At 39.4% G+C, this 15417-nt stretch overlaps 2 protein-coding genes across 2 annotated transcripts in view; one reads left to right on the forward strand and one right to left on the reverse strand.

Annotated features, from left to right (window-relative positions):
* The window catches only part of Cpeb3 (cytoplasmic polyadenylation element binding protein 3), a 191306-nt gene extending 188896 nt beyond the window's left edge, over positions 1 to 2410 (reverse strand). Inside the window, exon 1 of the mRNA XM_076835065.1 lies at positions 2276 to 2410. The gene's annotated coding sequence lies outside the window, so the exon portion shown is untranslated. The remainder of the gene's footprint in view (positions 1 to 2275) is intronic.
* Positions 2411 to 2493: 83 nt separating this feature from the next.
* Marchf5 (membrane associated ring-CH-type finger 5) overlaps positions 2494 to 15417 on the forward strand; it is a 35717-nt gene continuing 22793 nt past the window's right edge. Inside the window, exon 1 of the mRNA XM_076835067.1 lies at positions 2494 to 2866. Coding sequence (XP_076691182.1) covers positions 2832 to 2866 — 35 coding nt within the window. The 5' untranslated portion in view covers positions 2494 to 2831. The remainder of the gene's footprint in view (positions 2867 to 15417) is intronic.

The following is a 15417-nucleotide window of genomic DNA, read 5'->3' on the forward strand; positions in this document are numbered from 1 at the left end:
GCAAATCTTTGTGTAGATATATGTTTTCATTTCTCCTGGGAGATCTTTAGACATGAAATTACTATGTCAGAGCTGATCACTCTTATTATTATTTTTTGAAGTGCCATGGATTCCAAAGGCCTCATACAAGCTAGGCAAGTGAGTACCACTTATCTACACTTATCAACCACTTATCTACATCCCCAGTCCTTTAAAAATATACCTATGCACATGCACATATATGTATATACAATTTCTCCCTAGATTGCCCAGGCTGGCCATCAACTTGTGATCTTCCTGCCTCCCTCCCAAGTAGCTGGGATTACAGGCATGAACCAACTGACAGGGGCTAATTTTCATGTCTTGGATGTTAGGAATAATGACGCCATGAACATCTTGGTTATAAAATACATCAGAACTTCATTCCTTGTTATTGTCTAAACAATATTATATTATATTATATTGCTATACTACATGCATCTTATCCATTTATCAGTTGATGGATTTGAATTTTCATGTCTTGGATGTGAATAACAGAATTGGGGGGGGGGATGCTGGGGAAAGCAAATCCAGGGCTTTATATATGCTAGCCAAGTACTCTACCACTCAGCTACACCCTCAACACCCTATAACAGATTTTTTTTCTACTTCAAAGAGTTTTTGAAATAGCTGGGGAAACTGACTTTTCATAAAAATGCAAATATAAAATTCATTTTTGGTATAATAAGGCCAATCTGCACAGGCTTTCTATTAGCATAATTATATTGTATTTTCTAATGCAGGGTCAAATAGAAATTTTGGGATGAAATTCCTTTTAGTGTAAATCATAAAGCTAAATGGAGACTGCACTAGTCTAATCAATGCACTAGGTTAAATTCTAAGTCAGACATCTATATACAAATCCTTATGGCTGACAACTTCTTGAGATAAACACAGCAGAGGAGGGCTTACACACAACAAGGAACAAAAAAAAAAAATAAGAATCTAAAATATTAGGTGGACACAGTGGTGTATACCTGTAACCCAAGCTACTTGGGAGACTGAGGCAGGAGGATTAAATGTTCCAGCCAGCCTAGGCAACTTAGACTCTGTATCAAATAAGAAAATGGAAAAAAAAAACAAAAAAGAAAAAGGAGAAGGAGGAAAAAATGAGAAAGTAAGAAAAAAAATTAAATATTATATATCCTGATTAAACACTTATTTTAATATTAAATATTATATATCCTGATTAAACACTTATTTTCCTTCTCTAGGGTGGGCTTGAGAAAAAGATGAATATTAATTATAATACCCCAAACTCATAAAAGCATATGCTGAAATATGCTTTCATAAAAGCATATGCTGAAATTTGCTTTCATAAAAGCATATTTCAGAAATTGGGGAACAAATAAACTTCCAGTCATATGTTATTTATTTATTTACTCTGGCAATGTACACTCTACTGCAAATATACTCACAGAGCAAACCTCGAACACATTAATTAAGACCTGATTGTAAAATTCTACATTAAATAAGAACGTGAAAAACACATTTTAATTTAAAGAAAAAGCCAACATCTTGCAGCAAAAATTAGGCACAATCAAGGCATAAGCTACAAAACGTCCTGCCAATCACACCACTAAAGAACGCCACAGGTAGCCCAAAATACGCATTCGCTTTAGTCAACTGCTCTTCCCCTCCCACCAAAGCTATTCCTAGAACGTCAGAGACTAGCCCATCGAGTGATTTGTGACTTCTCTCTTTTTATCCCCTCCCCGCCATCCACCTGCTTGGAGGTGTCAAGGAGACAAGAAATGGTTAACAGTGACCAGCAGCAGAAAGAGAAACAAACATCCCTGACAACCCACAGCTGAGTAAGCAAGCGCTGTTTATTCACGAACGTGTTCCATTTGGAGACCGTCGGCGAGCCCTTGAAAGCTCATTGAAGGCGCATTTGAGAAGGCTCCTAGAGGAGAGAATCGTCTTTTCTCCCCCCACCCTCCAAACACACCGACGCTCGGGTGGAAACGGTCGGGTCGCGGCAGCCCCTACCCACCGCCCCCTTGAGAATAACCTCACGCACTGAAGCATCCGACCCCTTGCGGGGGTTGTGTAACTCCCTCCAAACCGACTCTGACGTGGGAGAGGCTGGCTCCAGAGCGGGGGGCTTCCCCCCGCCGCCCCGGCCCGCCCCGACGCCACAACCGGGACTGAGGACCTTGACGAGAAATGGCCCTTCAGCCCATTCCCCTCACCTGGCTCCGTCCCACCTGAGGGCGAGAGCTGAGGGGAAAAGAAACAGGCAGGGAGGGCTGACCTTGTTGCTACTGACAGTGGAGCGGCACATCCTGCTGCTTCCCGGAAAGCGGCCCGAAGGACATTTTTCCCCCTGGAGGAAGGAAACGGGAGGGCGCCGGCCGGGCGGCGGCGGTGGTCCGGGCGGGCTGTGCAGCCTCTAGCGGGGACGGTCCGAGGACTACATCTCCCAGGCTGCTCTGGGCCGCCCTGCGTCGTGACCCCGGCGCGCACGGAGGCGGCGACTCTTACCTCACAGAGGTAGCTCCTCCGCCGGCAGCAACTCGGCGCCCGCGGTCCATGGACCGGAACCCTGGGCCGACGGGCAGGAACCCGGGCCGTGATCGCCGCCTCCCCGCCCCAGGCTCCTCCTCCTCGCTGCCCACCACCTCGTCCGGACGCCCGCTGGCCGCGCGCCGCTGCCGCCGGCCTCGCGGAGCCGCCCCGGGAGGCTGGGTGGCGGGTCCGCGGCTGCCGCGGGACTGAGGCCTACTCCGCCGCCTCTCAGTGCTATTGTCCCTGGGCCGGGCACCAACCGGGTCCGCTGGGGAGCGCCAAGTGCGCCGGCTCCGCGGAAGATGCCGGACCAAGCCTTACAGCAGATGCTGGACAGGTACGGGGTGCTTTGGGGGGCGGACGGGGCCCGCGACCCTCACTCTGATCCCACCGGCGCCGGGCCTCGAGGCTCTTGGTGAGTTGAGCCCGGTGTACGGGGAAGAGTTCCACGGCTGGGGGGCGGTGAGGGGCGCAGAAAGTTTGGAGTCTGCACTTGCGAGAGGCCAGAGCAAGAGGCCTGGGTCATAGATTTAGAAACTTAGTTAAAGAGTGGCTTCTAGTTTTGTTGGAATACCGTTTTGAAACGAAAGGTGCTGGTGTAAACCCATAGAATTAGTTTCTTTTTCTTAAACCATCTCCACCTCCTGCAACTATGTTGTAAAGTGTTTGTCAGCGGTCCCTGGGAAGAAGAACCAGATTATCGTTCTGGGGAGTGAGCCCCTTATCATTTTAAGCCTCTTTTCAAAAACCAAGGATAAGCATTCTTTTGGAAAGCCTGATAGGCTGATTTCACTCCTCCCTCCCTTCCCCATCCCATCCCATCCCCACCCCCAAACTAAGGTCAGAGTATCCGCAAGGGAGTCTTAACGGTCATACCAGAGTAGAGGTTATGGAAAACAGCCACAGGAGTCCAACATCAAACACTTAGCACACTTGATGATCGTTGAGTTCTCTGAGAAAGTTTCAGCTTTTACCGGGGCCAGTGTCCCATTCCTGGGGGGCTCCAATCAGTAAAAACTGCTTGGTGAAGTCGGCTGCACCGCCCTCTGCTGTTCAAATTCTAGTCAATGGGTTCTACCAGAGTTTTTGGAGACTAAATCCAGTTTTTCTCCTAGCCAAGTCTTGCTTCCTGTCGCGGCCCAATTGAACAAACCAATTCATAATGTTTGTGGTTGCTTACAGAGCTCAGTGGACATCACTGGCCACCTTGTTCAGCAGGTGGTGCAGCTTTTTTGTGCTGAGTAAAGATCCAACTGTAAGGTGTTGAATGAAGATCCTCCCTTAATTGAGATTATACCCTGTTAAACGTTATTTGGGTCTGCCACACCCAGAACAAAAATCACCAAGAGTAATGCACCTCCCAGAGTGACAGGCATTTCCTTTGGAGCTTAGAATTTTGAGACACCTAAGTTGATAGAAATTATGTCACTGACTTTTTTTCAGTTGAGATGACTGGTAATTGTGCAGCCCTTGTTTCAGATCAACATTCCAACAGTTGTTCTGTGCACCATTTTTTTTTATAATGCAAAACTTATTTGTTGTTATTTTAAATCTTAAAAGAGACCTGCTGAACAGTATTCAGCATGTAATCAGGAAGTTGGGGTTTTTTTATATTTATTTTTTAGTTGTAGGTGGACATCCAATATCTTTGTTTCATTTTGATTTGGTACTGAGGATCCAACCCAGTGCCTCACATGCACTAGGTGGGCGCTCGCTCTACCACTGAGCCACAACCCCAGCCCCATTCAGGAAGTTTTTGTTGGATGAATTTTTATGTCAGTTTTCCAAATTGTTTAGGGATCTGATCATTTACCATGTTTTCCGTTCATTGTAATTTAGCACACTAAATTATGGCATACTAAAATATGCCAGAGGCTGTCTCCTGCCTCAGCCAGTTCCATCAAATGAGACCCTGGTCTGGTGCAGGATATTTTGTAATGAATTTTTTTTTCCCTCCAAGAATCCTTTCATTTTTACTTTTATGTGGTAACTTCTAGAAAAATTCTTATATCCAAAAGCTCTCCTGGCTTTTCATACAATTTTTACAGATTTCCATAAAAGCAAAAAGTCAAGTAGTGCTAATGAAGCATTTCAAACTTCACAGTAACAGAAATTCTGACTGCCATGAAGCAGGTGACTGTAACACTTACTCTCACATTCTTGCCTTTTTGGCATACAATAAGGTAGTTCTGTTTTTTGCACTGCTGGGGGTTGAACTCAGGGACTTCCACATCCTAGGCAAGTGCTCTACCACTGAGCTACATTCCCTGCCCTAACGGTAGATTCTTACTTAACATGATTTTAGAAGATGTATTGCCTAGTCAGTAGTTTGCAACCTAATTCTACATTAGAATCACCTGAGGAACATTTAAAACTATGGATCAATGTTTGGACCCTGTCCAAGACCAATGAGATCACAAATTTCTGGAGTACAGGGCCGGGGCATCTGTATTTTCAGAGGCCTGCTAGATGTTTCTGATGTGTGTGAAAACAATTGCTCTAAATCCTAAGGGATAATTTCACAATATGAGGTGGTATTATTTAGTGAAACTAGCTTGTAATTTTGTCACTTGCTAACCATTTGGTTTTTTGTTTGTTTGTTTGTTTGTTTGTTTTTTTAAAGAGAGAGGTGAGAGAGAGACAGACAGACAGAGAGAATTTTTTTTAATACTTATTTTTTAGTTTTCGGCGGACACAACATCTTTGTTTGTATGTGGTGCTGAGGATCGAACCCGGGCCGCACGCATGCCAGGCTAGCGCGCTACTGCTTGAGCCACATCCCCAACCCACTTGCTAACTATTTGAATAGATTGGATTTTGTATTCTGAGGCTTTGTAGCCTAATTTATAAAATGGAAATATCCTTTCCCATAGGATTGTGTTAAAGAAGACCAAGCATCCTTATAAAACACTATTCATATATGTTAGGCAGACAGAAAGTACTTATGACTACCATAACCAGTGTGGCAATTTCCCCCCATCTCCTTCATATTTACTATCATCTTAGTCTGCAACTGGCCCTACATAAAAATTGAACTCAAAGATACTCAACATGCCTCTTTTGAGGAAAGCTGATAGGCCCAACAGACCAAAATATGTCAGCCTGTTAGGGCCCAGAATTCTGAATTTAGCTTCTCCCCATCTTGATCATTAAGTGTCTTTTTTTTCTTTTATTTTTTACTTTCTTCTTTCCAAATCCACTTGTTTATCAAACTTTGTAAATTCTTGTGGGTGAACAATTGTTTGAGAATAGTTGGAAAGGAAGTGATTTTTCTAGAGCCATGAAAAATTTGGGGGTCACAAATACCACCCTGAAATTGTAACCACCCATGAGCTTAAACCCTTAGTATCAGACCCTTGGAAACTTGGTCAGCTGAAGTATATTATATATTGCTTTATCACCACCTATGTTCTCATTTTTCTCTTAAATTTCAATTAAATGTATAAAGACAAATACAAGGAATATTGTTTTAAAAAAAAAAAATCCTGTAGGAGTGGATCTCAGATTTGAAGTCTGGGCCTGCTTAGAGATATTTCCGGAAACTGGACTTTTACTTATCTTTACTTCTCAATTTTTAATCTTTGATATGACCATTCTTCTAGTTCACCAGTTGTAAAACCTAAGCCTGTTTTTTTTTTTTTTTTCTTTCTTCTTTCCAAATTTACTCACTTATCAAATAGTGTAGGTTCCCCACCCCACCACCCTGGCACCAATTTTTCTCTTTGTTCACTTTGGCTTAGTAGCACCACAATTGGCCAAGACATGATTATCATCCCATTTCCATACTTGAAAATCTACCAGTCTCTGTCACTGATAAGAACAGAACTCTAAACTTTCAAAAGCCTAATGTATCCTTGCATTTTCATTGTCGCCTGAATTTATCCTGCTATTTCATCTCAGTTTTGCTTTGGATGCCTTCTTCCCTCTTAACACCTGGCCATTTCTTACCACATCTTTAGAATTTAGCTCAGATCATCACATTGATGCCTCGTACAGCTACCCCATTTAGAGTTAGTAATAATGTGTGTTCATAGAACCATTATTCATTTATTATAGTATGTCATTGTGTATGTACATGTGTGTACCACCACCCTCCCACCCGTAATGCTGGGGATTGAACCTGGAGCCTTGTGCATGCTAGGCAAGTGTTCTGCCACAGAATCACATCCCCAGGCCTTATTTATTTTTTCACATCACATGTCTTAAAGCATTCCACACACAACATATCCTCTACCACCATTTCCACATATATTTAATTGGAAATTCTTTTGAGAACAGAAACTGCCTATATTTCTTATCCTATTTCACCACACAGACTTAGTATATATGAGACATTCTTTTTGGGGGGAGGGGGGTTGCTGAGGATTGAATAAGGGGCACTCAAACCACTGAGCCATATTCCCATCCCTATTTTGTATTCTATTTAGAGACAGGGTCTTGCTGAGTTGCTTAATGCCTTGCAGTTGCTGAGGCTGGCTTTGAACTTGGGGTTCTCCTGTCTCAGCTTCCAGAGCCACTGGGATTACAGGAGTGTGCCACTGCACCCAGCCATAGGAGACATTCTTTTGAATCACAGTATGTTTTTTCTTTTTATTTATTTATTTATTTATTTTAATATTTTTTTTAAAGAGAGAGTGAGAGAGGAGAGAGAGAGAGAGAGAGAGAGAGAGAGAGATTTTTTTTTTTTAATATTTATTCTTTAGTGTTCGGTGGACACAACATCTTTGTACATGGTGCTGAGAATCGAACCCGGGCCGCACGCATGCCAGGCGAGCGCGCTACCACTTGAGCCACATCCCCAGCCCAGTATGTTTTTTCTTTTACCTCTCCATGTCCATCTCATTCTTTTTCCTTCTCAGGACTTGATATTGAACCCAAAGCATTCTGCTTCTGAGCTACATCCCTATGTCCTTTTTAGAATTTTATTTTGCAACAAGGTCTTGCTAGATTGTTCAGGCTGAACTTGAACTTGCAATCATGCCCCAGCCTCTTGAGTCATTGGGATTGAAAGGGTACACCACCACACCCAGCTCTTTCCATTCTTTATGACATTATCAGTGCTTAGAATAATCTTGTAGAAGCAACTTTTTAAAAAAATCATCTAATTTGCTCAAAACCTTCTGTATTTTCTTATTATTTTATTAAGTTCAAATTCTTTAGCCTGATCTTTAGGACCTCCCACTATCTCATCATTATTCACATTTATTTATCATACTCCCTTTTATGTTTAAGATATTCAGCCAGGCATGGTGGCACATGTCTGTAATCCTAGCAACTTGGGAGACTGAGGCAGGAGGATTGCAAGTTTAAGGCTAGCTTTAGCAATTTAGCAAGACCCTGTCTAAAAATAAAAGGACTGGGGATGTAGCTTGGTGATAATTGCCCCTAGGTCCAATCTCCGTGAGCACATGGCTAGCATTTTTTCTCTTTATGAAGACTTATAAGTCTTTTGCCCAAGCCAACTGGTTTGCTCACTTTTCTTCAAACACATGGTGTTCTTTTGGGCATCTTATTTCAAAGTTCTACCCATTCTTCAAAGAACCTTATTTATAAAGGTTCTACCTTATAAAGTTTTTCTGACCATTTCCGCCAGAATACTTTCCCCTGTTCTCCAGGATTATGTAGCAATTTCTCTCCGGTGCCTTCTAATTCTACATGCCACAGTTCACATAGAAGTTGATAATATTTACATGGCACATCGGAGTAAACTGGAAGGAATTTGGATTTCTGGAGGAAGCTCCATATGGCTGCTTAAAAGTACCCTGGCAAAAATGAAACACATAATTTCTTGAACTAGGTGTAATATTCTAAGAAATGGAAATTTTTTTCTCAGAATACACATATGGCAGCATGGTACAATTAAAAAAAAAAAAAACAGTGTTTTGGAGGCCTAGGGTTGGATCCATGTCTCTCTGTTTATTGTGTTGCCTTGAACAGATCCCTTAACTTTTTTAGGCTTTTGCTTCCTTCTTTAAGATAGAACTACTTGTGTTTTCAGAGTTGTGAAGATCAGAAATAAATATGAATATACACACAACAAGTTATTGCTTTCATTGTGATATATTTTCCTTCAGCTTTGTACTTTGGTAATGTGTCATGATTGTGGTTCTATCTCTTTGTTAGATTCAGAGTCTTTAACTTTCATTCTACTTGGACAAACAACACGGAAGGATTTTTCATCTACAGTATAATTTCCTGCTCCAGAATACATGGGATGTGAATTTTTTAATCCTGAATAAGACAAGCAATGTGCAATGTTTTCCATTGTTGAATAGGGCCTTCTTTGCATTATCCAGAGTGCACATCTCTAAGTCTGTTCTGAATTAAGGACTGCTAGTTTTCTTTCCCTAAAGGAGTCATGCAAGTACATTGTTATAACACCATATATAATGTAACAGAAACAATTTCAAGCTTGTTCCTCTCTCCTGTATTCTAGAATTTATTATGCTACACTCCAGTTTATCACAGTGATTTCTGGGGCAGGAGCCTGTGATTTTCCAAATCTTTCTAATAATCTAAAATAAACACTTGTAATTTGAGTCTGCAGAGATAAGGCATTCCTGCCAGCTGTTTTTTAGATAATCATACTTGTTTTCCTTAGTTAATTTATTTGCCGGTAAAGAGCTGTTTTATTAATAGTTTTATTTATTAATAATCCCAAGCATTTGTCTTTATACTTTAAAAAAAAATGATTAACTTCATCAGATAAACTGGTTGAGTCACAAATGAACCCTATAAAGTAAGACTGTCTTTTGTTATTTATTTATCTTTTTCCTACTGGTTGGTAATATCTAGCTCGCTTTTTTTGCACATGGTACTGGGGATTTAACACAGGAGTGCACTAACACTGTTACACCCCCAGCCTTTTTTTTTTTTTTTTTCCTCTCTTTCAAGACAGGGTCTCACTAAATATCTGAGGTTTTACAAATCTTGTATGTATCTCAAATTTATAATCCTCCTGCCTCAACCTCTGGAGGAACTGGGATTACAAGTATGGGCTGCCTGTAATATCTGTGGGGCTGTAGTATCTGAATTAATAAAACCTTTCTGCTCCAACAACATTGGTCCATGAACATATGCTTATTTCCATCTCTAATCTTGTATATTGCTGTTTTTCTTACTTAAGTATCCTTTTTCTTTTCAGTCAGCTTGTGTGCTCATCTGTGGTTATCTACATGAGATTCATGAGACTTAAATGGTTTTATCCTATATTTCTTATCTCATCACATTTTTGTATAACTTATGATTTCTAATGCCTTTTCTAAGCATTTAATGTTTTATGTGGTGGATTTGTTTGATCCTTGTATGCACATTTTTTTCTTAACTAGACTATAAATTTTGTAAATATTGTTTCTTGTGGCAACAGATACTCAAGTTGATTAGAAATTAAATAATCTTAGATTTAAGGTGACCAAGCTGTATACATTCCTTAAACATATATAAACTTTACTGTTCAGAGGGATTATAGCCAGGCTCAGTGGCACATGCCTAAAATCCCAGCTATTCAGGAGTCTAAGGCAGGAGGATTACAAATTCAAGGCCAGCTTCAAAATTTAGCAAGACACTGTCTCAAAAAAGAAGGAAAGAACTGGGGATGTATAATGTAGCGCAGTGGTAGAATGCCACTGGGCTGAATCCCCAGCACCAAAATATAAAAGGATGACAGGTTATACATACACATTAGTGATATTTGCAATATCAATAAGCCTATACATTTATTCTAAAGGTGTTTTGCTTGTTTATCTTTTTTCAGTACTCGGATCAAACCCAGGGCCTGGCATATGCTAAGCAAGTGCTCTATCACTGAGCTACACCCCAGCCCTTTATTTTTTTAATATTAAGGCTATATCTTGAGGTTATACTGGACTCGAAATTAAATTCCTCCTACCTCAGCCTCTGCAGCAGCTGGAATTACAGGTGTGTGCCACCGTGTCCGCAGGGATAATGTTCTTTAGATATGTCCCATTTAGTTGGGTTTATTGGGGTTTTTATTTTTATGTATTTGTTTTGTTTGTACTGGGGATTGAACCCAGGGGCCCCACCACTGAGCTATATCCCTCAGTCCCATTTTTTGTTTTATTTATTTGGTACCAGGGAATGAACCCAGTGTTGCTTAACCACTGAGTCATGTCCCCAGCCCTATTTTGTATTTTATCTAGAGACAGGGTCTCATCAAGTTGCTTAGGACCTTGCAGAGTTGCTGAGGTGGCTTTGAACTTTTGGTCCTCCAGTCTCAGCTTCCTGAGCCATTGGGATCATAGGCATGCACCACCTGGCCTAGCCCATTTTTTATTTTGAGACAGAATCTCGTTAAATTGCTAAGCCTGGCCTCAAACTTGCCATCTTCCTGCCTCAGTCTCCTGAGTCAGTGGAATTACAGGTATGTGCCACTGTGCCCAGTTATTTTCTTATCTTCATACAATAATAGTGATTTGTTCTTTGATCTCTAAGCTAATCATGATACTTCGTATATCTTCCTTTACTCCACTGTGCTCCAACTGGGTGGTCGGCATGGTGTGGAAGTAAATGGTGTATTTATCAGCAAGCAGGGGCATTTAGAAGAGCAAGTAAAAGAAAGAAGAATGAAAAAAATACATTGAAAGAGTTTGAATGAATATCTTAAGTAATGTTAGGTGAGGCATGTTGAAAAATTGGGAGATAACAAAAAATCCAGGATTTTTTCCACTGAATACCAAGTTGCCAAGTAGAATAGTAAGAAAATTGCATCCATAAATTCTAGGCATAGATGTAAAGTTGACATGATCATTGCCATCATAATCAATGTTATTGCCAGTGTATTTGGAGATTATATATATATGCTAGGTAATTTTTTTTTTTCCTGTACCAGAGAGCAAACCCAGAGGCATTAATCACCTAGTCACATTCCCATCCCTTTTTATTTTTTGAGACAGGATCTCACTAAGTTGCTAAGGGCCTCACTAAGTTGCTGAGGCTAGCCTTGAACTTGTTGTGATTCTCCTGCCTTAGCCTCCCAATTGCTGGGATTACAGCCATGCGCCACTATACTTGTGTGCCAGATAATTCTTAAGCAGTTTCTTTAGCATATATTTAGTCCTTTAAAGTAGGGGACCTTAAAATAAAAACCTTTTGGGGAAGGGGTGGTATGGTACTAGGGTTGGACACAGGTATGCTCTACTGCTGAGGTACATCCCCAGCCCTTTTTGCTTTTATTACTTATTTTGAAATAGGGTTTTAGTAAGTTGCTGAAGCTGGCGTTGAATTTGTAATCTTCCTGCCTCCACCTCCAGAGTCGCTAGGATTATAGACATACTCCACTGCACCCAGCAAAATCAAACCATTTTTATGCTGAAAACTCCTTTGGCAGCCTGATTGAGCCTATGGGTTCCTTCTCAGAATGTTTTTGAAAGAATAAAACAATATATATGCTTAGGAATTAAACCAATTAAGTTAAAATACAGCTATCAAAATATTAAAAATCTGTATAGTAATATGAGCTGTAACACATTCAAATACAAGATTTATCAGTCTAATAACTGATTTCAAATTAATGATGGACCAAGTATTATTTTGGGATCTGTGCAGCTGTAAAATAATATGAAAATTTCTGGTTGCTTCATGTACTAATTTCTAATTGCTGTACTGCAGATAGTTTGCTTGATTCATCATTGAAGAAAAGAGCTAAATTTTATTTAGAGTTTAGTGAAAATAAACATCTAATATTTTTTCTATCAAATTTACCAACCCTCTTAAAGTTTTCATTGAACCCAAATTAAGAATCCCAGTTGGGGCCAGAGCTCAATGATAGGAGCACATGTTTAGCATGTGCCAGGCCCTGGGTTCAATCCCAGCATCACAAAACATAAACAAACTTTGGCTTTATAACAACTTTGTGAAAGAGATTCTATCATTAAACATATAACAAGTGGTAAACCAGGATTGAATCTAGGCAGTCTGGTTCAAAAGACTTGTTTTACATCCATCAACCCATTATTATTTTACTTTTAACATAAATTTAAATTCAAGTGATAGAAGTAACAAAAAAATCTGTAAGGGGCCTAATTATAATTTAGCAGTATATCTTAATACGGGGAGGCCAGACACATCACTGAAACAAACCTCACGTACCAGGCATGTTTGCATTTTATTTTAGTATAGGTAGTATTTTTTAAAAAGTTACATTTTCAGAGACTCGGTTCTTACAAACAGATTTTTCCAAAAATAAAATTCAATGTAGATTCTCAAAACTCACAAACACCAATTGGTTTAGAAATGTCTGGTAGTCAGCAAGTAAGTAGAGTCCTGCTCAAGCCAGTTTCATATTACAAGTAATGATGAGATTATATATATGACAGGTAAATTCCAATTCTAGAGTATTAGAAACTACCATTGTTATTCTCAACTGTATTGACAATTACAGTATTGCTGAATTGTACATGATACATTTTCTTTGGTGACTTTATCAGTACCGTAGGACAACTATGCAGGTCTGGATTAACTTAGTATTTAAGTATTTTATTATAATTACTTAAATGTAATTTCTAATAGATGCTATAATAGGAAAGCCCCACATGTGCTGAATATAATGGCAAGGGGTGGGGGAAACCCCTTGCTAAATCACTACTAAAATCTCTACAAATGTATAATTCAACTCAGCTTTACTAGCGAAATATTTATATGTTATCTCCAATTCCCCATCAGGTCTGTGATTAAAGATAATAAACAAAGAGAGGCTGGTGGCTTAGTGGTAGATCACTTGCCTAACACGAGCAAGGACCTGAAAGCAATTCCCAGCATCTAAAAAATAAATGAAGAAACTAACACCTGGGTATTTGTCAACTTTTCTGGAAGACTGTTTTATATAAACTCAAAATCAAAGTCCAGGTTCTTGAACCAGCTAGAATATCCTGAACTCAATTTTTTCCAAAAACTAGTTTGGCATTTTTTCCTTTAAAAAAAAAAAAAAAGAAAAACTTAAGCATTTTACTTGCTGTTAAATTTAAAAACCAAATAGTTTTTGTTTATAGTTAAGTGGAATTTAACCCAAATTTATCATATCACTTTCCTAAAACGTTTTTTCCTGTCTTCATATCCTTTCTAGTTTCATAAAATTTTAAATTTTTATAGTAAAATGGAATTTCATTTTCATATGGAGAGTTAAGAAGACTTACAAAGGGAAGAAATAATGAAAAAGTGAAGACAGACTTAGAGCAGGACCTCTGAAACTTTAGATATAGGATCACCTGAGAAATGCTTGTTAAAACAATGTCAGGCAACTAAAGAGTTTCTGATTCTGAAGGTCTGGGGGTGGGTCTGATAATCCCATTTCTAACAAGTTCAAGTAATGCTTATGAATCAATCACATTGACCTTTGAGAGACATTGGAGAGAAGAAGGACAAAAAATAAAGAAAAAAGAGAAACTCTTAAAAGTTTGGTCAGAAATTTATAACCTCTTTTTTCCTTTGCAGAGGATGAACTTTGAAGGATTTTGGCTTTTGTTTTTGTGTTTTTTGATACCGAGGATTGAACCCAGGGTCGATTAACCTCTGAGCCACATCCCCAGCCCTCTTTTTTTGTGGAGGGACAGTACTGGGGATTGAACTCAGGTGCACTCTATACTGAGCCACATTCCCAGCCCTATTTTGTATTTTTTATTTAGAGACAGGGTCTCTCTAAGTTACTTAGGGCTTTGCTAAATTGCTGAGGCAGGCTTTGAACTCGAAGTCCTCCTGCCTTAGCCTCCCAAGCCCCTGGGATTATAGGCATGCGACACCACACCTGGCTACGATCACATTTTTAAAAGAAAAATGAAGGTAGCATGAAGGCCAAAACAGCTTAGCTGAAGTGGGTCAGAGTGCTAAACAAATGTTACTCAGTTTGAAAGCTGAATAAAATTACAGTTTTGAGTATTATTGCCATGGATTCAGTTCATTATTTTCCCTATTCTATTCCTGTTGTTCAAAGACTGGAGACCTTACTCATCTTTGGTAGCTGACTGTACAGTCTTTATCTCTGAGCATAATTTAAGTTTGTAGTTCTGATAAAAACCACTTATCTAAGTAAAAATTGTGCAGTAGGTAATAAGCTTTAATTTGCAGTTTCCATTTACACAAACTTTTTAATGGATGAAGGGGGGAAGAGAATGGTCTCATTGAATTGAACTGTGTTTACCCTAGTGGAAATCAATGTCAAAACTTGTGTTAATTGGGAGAAAAAATAATTATAAGGAATTGTAGCCTTATCCTACAAGAAAGAAAAATCAGACTTCATAAAGTACCTTTAAAGAAAAGTGAAAAAATGTTTTTGAATTAATCAATGCAATAGGTTTTTTTTTTAAAACATAAGCACCTCCAACTTGAAGTTTCTAGATTTGAAATATAATTAATATAATTTAATTCCAGAAAAAGGAAAACCAAACATACCTACAATGGAAACATGTAGACTAGACCCAAATTTATCATCACTTTCCTAAAACATTTTTTCCTGTCTAATTATCCTTTGTAGTTTCATAAATTTTTAAACATTATAGTCATACTTTACCAAAAAGGGAAAACAGTGGGGTTTTTTTTCCCTTAGTTGAAAATCGAATGAAATTATGTGAAATCATTTGTGTAACACTTTTTTTTCCCCAAATTCAAGAGGTTGGTGTTAGCCAGACATGGTGGCACATGCCTATAATCACAGCTATTTGGGAAGTTGAGGCAGGAGGACCATAAATTTGAGGTAAACTTGGGAAACTTTTTAGGGCTAGGAACATATTCAGTGGTAGAGGGCCCAAGTTCAATCCTCATTACCCGTTGCCCCCCCCACACACAAAAAAACACACATACACACACAAATACACAGAAGAGGTTAGTGTTACAGTAGGGAGAACACTAAATCTCACATATTCCTATGTTTACCAGTCC

This window comes from Callospermophilus lateralis, chromosome 15 (genome assembly GCF_048772815.1).
Source record: "Callospermophilus lateralis isolate mCalLat2 chromosome 15, mCalLat2.hap1, whole genome shotgun sequence".
Lineage (NCBI taxonomy): Eukaryota > Metazoa > Chordata > Mammalia > Rodentia > Sciuridae > Callospermophilus > Callospermophilus lateralis.